Below are 8,780 nucleotides of genomic sequence, written 5' to 3' on the forward strand. Positions count from 1 at the left end.
TGGTAGGGACTCTTAACGAAGCATTAGATAGATTTCCTCCAAAGGCTAATACAAATCCAAACACAGTTCTAGAAAACTTTATGTCAACCTTTGGCCTGATTGATGAATGGAGACAAAAAAATAAGTCCAAAGTTAAATTTATGTGCAAAACCAAACAGGCTCCTTTAAATCAAGAAGTGATTTCTGGCTGCTGTCTGATTTAATAACTGATGAAATGAAGTCAGAGATTCTTCCAGCTCCGTTATCAGACCACAAACTTATTTTAACTGGAAAAACTCAATTAAACCAGTATGGAAAAAATACAGTTACAGCTTACTGGAAACTCAACTCTTCACTGTTAGAAAAGAAAACGGTGGAAGAAAACATTAAACAAATAATTATAAAGTATTGGAATACAGTTTGCAGTCAGAAGGAATTCAGTAAAAATTGGGAACTCCTAAAATATGAACTTCAAAAAATGTTTCTGAAAACTGGAGCTGAGATTCTAAAAGAAAAAGGAAAGTAGAATCAGAAGTAATAAAAGAAATTATCTTATTGAACAATGTTCTGCCAGAAAATGTATCTGAAGAACAAAAGATCAGATTAAACCATTTACAACTGAACCTGGACAATATTTACATTTCCAAAGCTGAAGGAGCGTACATCAGATCGAGGCAGGAATGGTTAGGAGGAAAAAACTCTTCTTATTTTTTTAGATTAGAAAAAAACACCAAATATCTAACAGTATTATGAAACTTCAAATCAATAATAATATCTGTGAAGTTCAAATCTCTTCTTACTGTGAAACTTTTTTCCAAGAACTTTATCAGTCAAGATGTTCTGATGAAACTGTCTCACAATTTATTAACTCTGAATAAAATGCAACAAATTAGTAAAAATAATAAAAACAATGTGATTCCTTGATTACACTTGAAGACGTCCAAAAGTCCATCAATAAATTAAAACTAAATAAATCACCAGGCACTGATGGCCTCAATGCAGAATTTTATAAAAAGTTTTCAGAACAGCTATCACCATTTTTACATCAAGTTTATCTTGAAAGTTTGGATTCTGGGTCAGTTCCTCCAACAATGACCCAAAGTCTGATTACACTGACCCCTAAACCACAGGTTGAACCCAACCCTGACCCTGACCAATTACATTACTACACAATGACTACAATTATTGCAGGTTGTATTGCTACAAAAATTCAGAATACTCTTGAAGAAGTTATTGATGAAACTCAGTCTGGATTCATACCAGGTAGACATATAACTAATAATATTATCTTGGATCTGCTAGATTACTCAGATTTAATAGAGGGATGATCTCGTTTCTAGATTTTGACACAGTTGAACATACATTTTTATTTAAAGCATTAGAAGTATTTGGATACGGACAAATCTTAATTAAAAGTTGTCAAATGTTATATAGGAATTGTAATGCATCTGTAAAATGATCACCTGGCTGCTCTAAAAGATTTGATTTGAAAAGATAAGGGTGTCCAGTCTCCACACATCTATTCATTCTGGCCATGCAAATTCTTTCAGTTAAAATCAAGGAAAAAATCACAGGGATTAATGTTGCAAACAGAAATATTGTAATTTCCCAGTAATTTGCACTTTTTTTAAAGAATAAATGTGAAATAAAAAACTATTGAAATCATCAACACCTTCTCCAGAGCTTCTGGTTTAACTCTAAATCTAAATAAATGTGAATTACTTTCCATTAAATCTCATTTAAAGGCACATTCCTCAACATTCCTATAAAAGACAAAGTTAAATATCTTGGAATCACAATAATTAAAGATCAAAATATAAGATCAATAGAAAATTTTAACCCCATAATTAAAATAGTTGAACAAAGATTTAATCTGTGGCTCCAGTGAGATCTCTCTCGTTTAGGACGTTCATTATTAATCAAAGCTGAAGGTTTATCTAGACTCGTTTATCCAGTATATATCATATCATAAATATCATATTCACACCTCCAAACATTTACAACAAAACCCTAATTTCCAGATGTTATTATCTTCTATTAATATCTATAGAATCCTTAAAAATCAGCTCCGATGCTAAAGCCATTAAATCCTAACGGCCCTTAAAGACCCGCAGCTCTGGAGTTTGATTTTGATTTTCAGTTTGATTTTGATATTGTAAAATAATTCTTCCATGTTCTGTAAAGCCCATTTATGTTGTATCTGTTTGTAATTATTAATGTTCTGTGTTGTTCTTATATATTCTTTGTTTGCAATAAAAAAAATAAAAACTTCACGGCTCCTTTATTTCCGTCTCTCTGCCAGAATCTGAGAACCGACTGTGTTTGTGCTCCGGTAGTTTTTAATGTTTCTGCTCTCATATCAACTTCTAACCATATTTAACCATCAAAGAGCTGAAATCGGATCATGACGGCCAGAATAATCCAGAAGATTTTAACTAATTGAGGGTTAAATTTTAGAAATACACTCAGATTGTAGCGAAGAGTTGGTTTAAATTCTGACATTAATTACAGTCAGGTCCACTGAACCTGATGGGTCCTGATGGGTCCTGATGGGTCCTGAAACGCTGCGGCCATCTTTAACTTTGTGGACCCTCAAAAGAACTTAATGTTGTCATGGATACCACGTCTCTGACTGGGCACAGATGAACGTCTCCAGTCTGTCTTATCTGGACCCTCAGAGGAACTCGTCTCTAGAACCTTCTCAGATATTCAGAGGTTCTAAAGGTTCTTGGAGGACATGGAGTTTGTCTCTGGTGGTTCTGGAGACAGGATCAGTCTGGTTCTGCTGGTTCTGGTTGGCGGGTCGCACCCTGCAGAGCCAGAGAAAGGGGGCGTGGCCTGCAGGATGATGAAACATCAGAGTTCCTCTGAAGATAACAGACCCATCGCCATGGCAACCCGGAACTCCTCCAGGACGATGATGATGGCGGAGAACATCCAGAACCAACCGGTCCAGAACCAGGAGGAAGAAGAGGAGATGCTAGTGAGAAACAGATGGACCCAGTTCCAACCTGGAAATTCTCCTGGTTCTGGAAGGGTTAAGGTAGCTCAGACAGAACCTGGTCCAGAACTTTTTCAGGGTCGGCCTGGTAAATCAATCAATCAATCAATCAATCAAATTTTATTTGTATAGCACATTTCAGCAGCAAGGCATTTCAAAGTGCTTTTTGTACTATTTATTTCTTTATCTTTGTATATTATGTATATACACATAACCTGCATCTTAACTCGAGTCGAGCAAATCTCAGTCTGTAATCTGTTGATGACAATAAATCTTATCTTATCAAACACAGAATCACAAAGCAACATAGAATCAATAATCAAAACACAGCATTAAGTCAAGTTCCATCAATAAATTTGTAATTGATTACATTTCAAATACAATCCTAAACAGGTGGGTTTTTAGTTGAGATTTAAAAGAAGTCAGTGTTTCAGCTGTTTTACAGTTTTCTGGAAGTTTGTTCCAAATTCGTGGTGCATAGATGCTGAAAGCTGCTTCTCCTCGTTTGGTTCTGGTTCTGGGGATGCAGAGCAGAACCAGAACCAGAACCTGAGAGGTCTGGAAGGTTGATACAACAACAGCAGATCTTTAATGTATTGTGGTGCTAAGCCGTTCAGTGATTTATAAACTAACAACAGTATTTTAAAGTCTATTCTTTGAGCTACAGGGAGCCAGTGGAGGGACTTTAAAACTGGTGTTATGTGCTCTATCTTCCTGGTTTTAGTCAGAACGCCAGCAGCAGCATTCTGGATCAGCTGCAGCTGTTTGATTGATTTGTTGGACAGACCTGTGAAGACGCTGTTGCAATAATCAATACGACTGAAGATGAAGGCATGGATGAGTTTCTCTAGATCTGGCTGAGACATTAGTCCTTTAATCCTGGAAATGTTCTTCAGGTGATAGAAGGCCGACTTTGTAACTGTCTTTATGTGGCTCTGGAGGTTCAGGTCAGAGTCCATCACTACTCCCAGGTTTCGGGCTGATCGCTGGTTTTCAGTTTTAATAACTGAAGCTGTGCATTGACTCTAGATCTATAACTCTAGATCTATGACTCTAGATCTATGACTCTAGATCTACAACTCTAGATCTATGACTCTAGATCTACGACTCTAGATCTATAACTCTAGATCTATGACTCTAGATCTATGACTCTAGATCTATAGCTCTAGATTGTTCCTCTTTAGGTCCAAAAATAATAACTTCAGTTTTGTTTCTGTTCAGCTGGAGAAAGTTTTGGCACATCTACACATTTATCTGTTCTAAGCATCTGTTCAGTGATTGGATGGGGTCAAAGGTCACCTGGTGACATCGTAATGTAGAGCTGTGTGTCATCTGCATAGTTATGGTAGCTAATATTATTTCCTGTTATAACCTGAGCTAGTGGGAGCATATAAATATTGAATAAGAGGGGTCCTAGGATTGAACCTTGGGGTACCCCACATGTGACCTTTGACCTCTTTGATGAGAAGTTTCCAATTGAAACAAAGAAATCCCTGTTCTTTATGTAGGATTCAAACCAGTTAAGCACTGGACCGGAGAGTCCGACCCAACTCTCCAGTCGATTCAGTAATATGTCATGGTCAACACTGAGGTCCAACAGAACCAGCACTGTGGTTCTGCCACAGTCCGTATTTATATGGATGTCATTGAACACTTTGACTAGGCCAGTCTCTGTGCTGTGGCGACCATGGAAACCAGACTGGAAGGAGTCAAAGCGGTTGGTTATCGTTAGGAAGCTAGTTAATTGTTTACACAGCTTTTTCAATAACTTTGCTCATGAATGGGAGGTCAGAGGTCAGAGGTCGGCCTGTAATTCTGCATTAGTGATTTGTCCAGATTGTTCTTTTTTATCAGTGGTTTGATTACTGCTGTTTTCAAAGACTGGGGGAAAACGCCTGATGAGAGCGATGAGTTACTATCTGGATCAGATCAGCAGCAATAACAGGCAGGACTTTCTTAAAGAAACAAAAATAATAAAATAATAATTCACTTCAAAGCAGGAAGCAGAAAAATGCAATAAAAAGCAAAACCCAGTGAGGGGGCAGCTGGCCCAGGGCGAGCTGCTGAAGGGGCAGCTGGCCCAGGGGGAGCAGCTGGTGGGGACAGCTGGTGGGGGCAGCTGGCCCAGGGCGAGCTGCTGGGGGGGGCAGCTGGAACAGGAAGTGCAGTTTCTACAGGTCGCCTCCCTGAAGCCACAATGCCCCCTGCTGGTGGTGGCGAGGAACAGCAAGGAGACGCTCTGGTGGAAATCATTTATTGATCAGCAGCAAAACAGAACAGACTCACTTCCTGTCCCCAGACTGGTTCTGGTGGTCCAGGCTGCTGGCCAGGTGAACAGCTGCTCCACACCTGTCCAGGTAATGTAGCTCCGCCCACTCACAGCGGTTTGTAAATTGTTCTGTTGCTCTTTGATGACACTGTAGATTCTCTTATTAATTTATGTGGTGACATCATCACCTGAGAGCGTGACATCATCACCTGAGAGCGTGACATCATCACCTGAGAGCGTGACATCACAGGAGATCTGGGTACAGAGGTCAACTGGCTGCTCCGCGGAGCGGCCCGGCTTGGCCCCTCGGGTTCCACCCGGACCGTGTTGCGGCCGTACAGCCTCCTCTCGTACTGCAGCAGCTGCTCCCAGAACCCGGCGTTGATGCGGATGCAGGGCCGGCTCTCCAGGACGCGGTGGTGAGCCTGGCGCAGCGTGGCGCCGCGGAACCTCATCAGGTACGCCATGACCAGCGCCGGCGAGCGGCTCCTCCCCGCGACGCAATGCACCAGCGTGCCTCCGGCGCGGTTGCCATGGATACGCTCGGCCACGCGGTCGAAGTGCAGGCCGAGGCGTTCGCAGGGCAGGTCGCAGACGGGGACGCGCAGACACTCCACGCCCGGGTGGGCGGGGAGGGCGTGGCTTAGCGTGGCGTTCACTATCAGCGTGATGCCTTTCTGTGACATCAGAGCGCCGTTCAGGGGAGCGTCGGCCCCACTCAGGAACAGGGAGGGCGTGACCTGGGAGAGCGCCATCAGGAGCGCCTGGCAGGGCGCACGAGGCACCAACAGGTGACTCCAGGTGAGCTGAGGGAGGAAACCGGAAGCCAGAAGTTAGAGATCCTTCGCTCCAGCAGCTCAGTTTAAACTTTACTGCCACTAATCTGGTTTTAATGCATGAAAACAGGCGATGACCCTTTAACAGGAAGTGAGGAAAGTAATATTCATAACATCCCAACCTGAACGTTTCCCCTCTGGTTTTAATTCCGATCCACCTCTAAAGCGGGATCTGAGATCCAGAGGCTCCGATAGAAACAGAACATCCAGGTTTACCTGCCGCTGCGTCCCGAACCGGAACTGAGAATGAGACCCAGTCACCCTACAAGGTTCTGGCCCGGCCCGGCGGCCAATCAGCTGCAGGGTTATTAATAACCCAGCAGCTGAAGCTTGACCTCGGGTCACATGACTTGGACTGAAATAAAACCAGACATCCAGCCCGGAACAACCCGAACCTGGGGTCCAATGTGTAGGACGGTCCCGGTCCAGAACATCAGGCGGAACCGGATGAGGCCCGGGTTCCCCTGGGTCTGATTTTCTACAGCAGGTTGAGCTCCTGAAGGCACCACATGACCGACTTTAATATCTCAGTAAAATAATAAAAGCGGGTTTTATTGACAGACATAAAGAGTAAACCCGCAGGAAACACGGCGGCCATCTTGGCTAAACCAAAGCAGCAGAAGAAGCCTCAGCACTGCCGGATATTTTTGTTCACATCGATGGATTCCTCCGCTGGAAGACATGAAAAATAATGTATGAGCATGTAAATATGTATATTATACAGTATTAATTAATATTGAATCACCTTTGTTTCTCTATAATATACTAAATAAATATTTAAAAATGATGACCGACTGCTTTATAAAATGCTCTTTATACATCAATATCAGAATATTATACTCCCATTCTCTTTTGTATTCCCCACTAAGAATATTTAAATATGCTGAACCATGTATCAATCCAATACTTCATAAAAATAATACTTTAAAAATGATATTTCCTAGTAAATGTAGCTGATAGCTGTTTGAATGAGGTTTATAGGAAAAATGCTTGGAAATCTGTTTAGGATTTAGCGACTTCTGTCGCGCTGCTACGTCATTACGCCTGAGTGCAGCGGTCACTTTATACATGGTTATTCTCTAGGAACCATATGGAGCTACAACAGTCTCATAATTCACAAATGCACAGGACGAGATTCACGATAATCATAACATAGGAATAAGCAGCTAATATGATAAATATTTCACTTACCGCTTTTCTGTCGCAGCCAGAAACCAGGCTGAGGTTTAAGCTGTCGAGCGTCGTCATGGCTACAGTGCTCCTGGAATGGGTTGATGTGATTGGCTAAAACAAAGGTTACCCCACCGGGGGTTCGTTCATGTGATTGGCTGAAACAAGGAAGCTATCTGATTGGTTAATGGTCACCCTGTCAGATACACCATTTATTAAACACATTTATGGATTGAGTCTCAAAATTCACACAAATGCAGAAACTCACAGGCTTGGAAACCAAGATATATTTATGTTTGCATCAAAAACTACAAGTGTGGATCTCATCCTGTGCATTTGTGAATTATGAGACTGTTTTAGCTCCACAGAACCAGAAGGTTCGGTTCCGGTCACAGAGCTGAGTGATTGTTCTTGCAGTTCTACCTCTGACCGGAAGAGGCAGCACACACCACCAGAACCCCTCTCCCCCCCCAGAAGAAGTCCCGAACCCGACCGTCATGGCCGAACTGAACCGACAGCTCCAGGAGTATCTGACCCAGTCCAAAAGCAGCGGAACCAAGTCCAGCTCCAGCACCTTGGTGGAAGTAGGCGAACCGGAAGCGGTACCTGGCAGCTGGTTCGGCCGGTGGTCCAGTCCGTGGTCCGGGCAGAACTCCGGCGGCGGCTCCGGCTCCTCCTGGCCCTGGTCGGCCGACCCGGACCCGTGCCTGCCCGGAGTGACCCGGAAGCAGCGCCTGCTGGGGTTCGGGCTCTGCGCGGCCATGTCGGCTCTGTGCTTCGGGCTGTCGGCCCTCTACGCCCCGCTGCTGCTCCTCTACGCCCGGAAGTTCGCGCTGCTCTGGACGCTGGGCTCGCTTTTCGCCGTGGCGGCGGTGGCGGCGCTGCGGGGGCCCAGCCGGCTGCTGGCCGGCCTGCACCGCTCCCCCGGGGCCGCGGCCTACCTGGCCGCCCTGGCCGGAACGCTCTACGCCGCCCTGGGCCTCCACAGCACCGTGCTGACGGCCCTGGGAGCCGGCCTGCAGGTGGCGCTCATCCTGGGCTACTTGCTGGCGCTGCTGCCCGGGGGCAGCGCTGGGATCCGGGTTCTGGGCGGCTGGACTTTCTCCGTCCTCAAGAGGACCGTGAGCAGCAGAACCCTGTCGATCTGAGCGGAACCGAACCCAGAGGCGGATCGAGACTTTCCTCTGCAGGACTAAACCCTGGGCGCTGACTGCCAGGAGGATCTGGACTTCCGAGGACCAAAGTACAAAAACTGACCCAAAAACTGTGATGGGGGGCCGGGGGGTGGTTCTGGTTCTGAGTTGTTGTAGCTTTGTTAATAAAACAGGTTCTACCAGCAGACTGGGTCTTTACTGGTTCTGGACTCCCTAACTGGGTCCCAGCGGTGGGGTTTGTTACGGGGTTCTGATGCTGCCATCACTTTTGGCTTCCTGTCCTGCGTTCCTTGTACCGTAGGTTCTACAAGCTGACTGGGTTTTTACCACCTGGTACCGGATGGTTCTGGATGGTTTGAGATTTTACCTAA

General features: G+C 44.6%; 2 protein-coding genes across 5 annotated transcripts; one reads left to right on the plus strand and one right to left on the minus strand.

Annotated features, from left to right (window-relative positions):
• Nucleotides 1-5,220: 5,220 nt before the first annotated feature.
• LOC116721461 (dual specificity protein phosphatase 18) lies at nt 5,221-7,969 on the minus strand. Of its 4 annotated transcripts, XM_032565205.1 has the most exons (3): nt 6,208-6,682; nt 5,480-6,055; nt 5,221-5,437 (listed from the first exon to the last, which is right to left on the minus strand). In XM_032565205.1, the coding sequence occupies exons 2-3, from the start codon at nt 6,002-6,004 to the stop codon at nt 5,357-5,359; spliced, it is 606 nt and encodes a 201-aa protein (XP_032421096.1). In that variant the 5' UTR covers nt 6,005-6,055; nt 6,208-6,682; the 3' UTR covers nt 5,221-5,356. The 4 variants fall into 4 exon arrangements, with proteins under 4 accessions (XP_032421096.1, XP_032421093.1, XP_032421094.1 ...); XM_032565202.1 differs by lacking the exon at nt 6,208-6,682 and adding an exon at nt 7,862-7,969 and having other exon boundaries at nt 5,221-6,055; XM_032565203.1 differs by having other exon boundaries at nt 5,221-6,055; nt 6,302-6,682.
• sft2d3 (SFT2 domain containing 3) lies at nt 7,581-8,594 on the plus strand. The gene has a single exon (XM_032565200.1). The coding sequence runs from the start codon at nt 7,753-7,755 to the stop codon at nt 8,401-8,403; it is 651 nt and encodes a 216-aa protein (XP_032421091.1). The 5' UTR covers nt 7,581-7,752; the 3' UTR covers nt 8,404-8,594.
• The last annotated feature ends 186 nt before the right edge of the window (nt 8,595-8,780 follow it).

Source organism: Xiphophorus hellerii, chromosome 6 (assembly GCF_003331165.1).
Source record: "Xiphophorus hellerii strain 12219 chromosome 6, Xiphophorus_hellerii-4.1, whole genome shotgun sequence".
NCBI lineage: Eukaryota > Metazoa > Chordata > Actinopteri > Cyprinodontiformes > Poeciliidae > Xiphophorus > Xiphophorus hellerii.

Excerpts from the sequence above, each read along its gene's own strand:
- LOC116721461 (XM_032565202.1), bottom strand. The coding sequence starts at position 6,004 with ATGGCGCTCTCCCAGGTCACGCCCTCCCTGTTCCTGAGTGGGGCCGAC.
- sft2d3 (XM_032565200.1), top strand. The coding sequence starts at position 7,753 with ATGGCCGAACTGAACCGACAGCTCCAGGAGTATCTGACCCAGTCCAAA.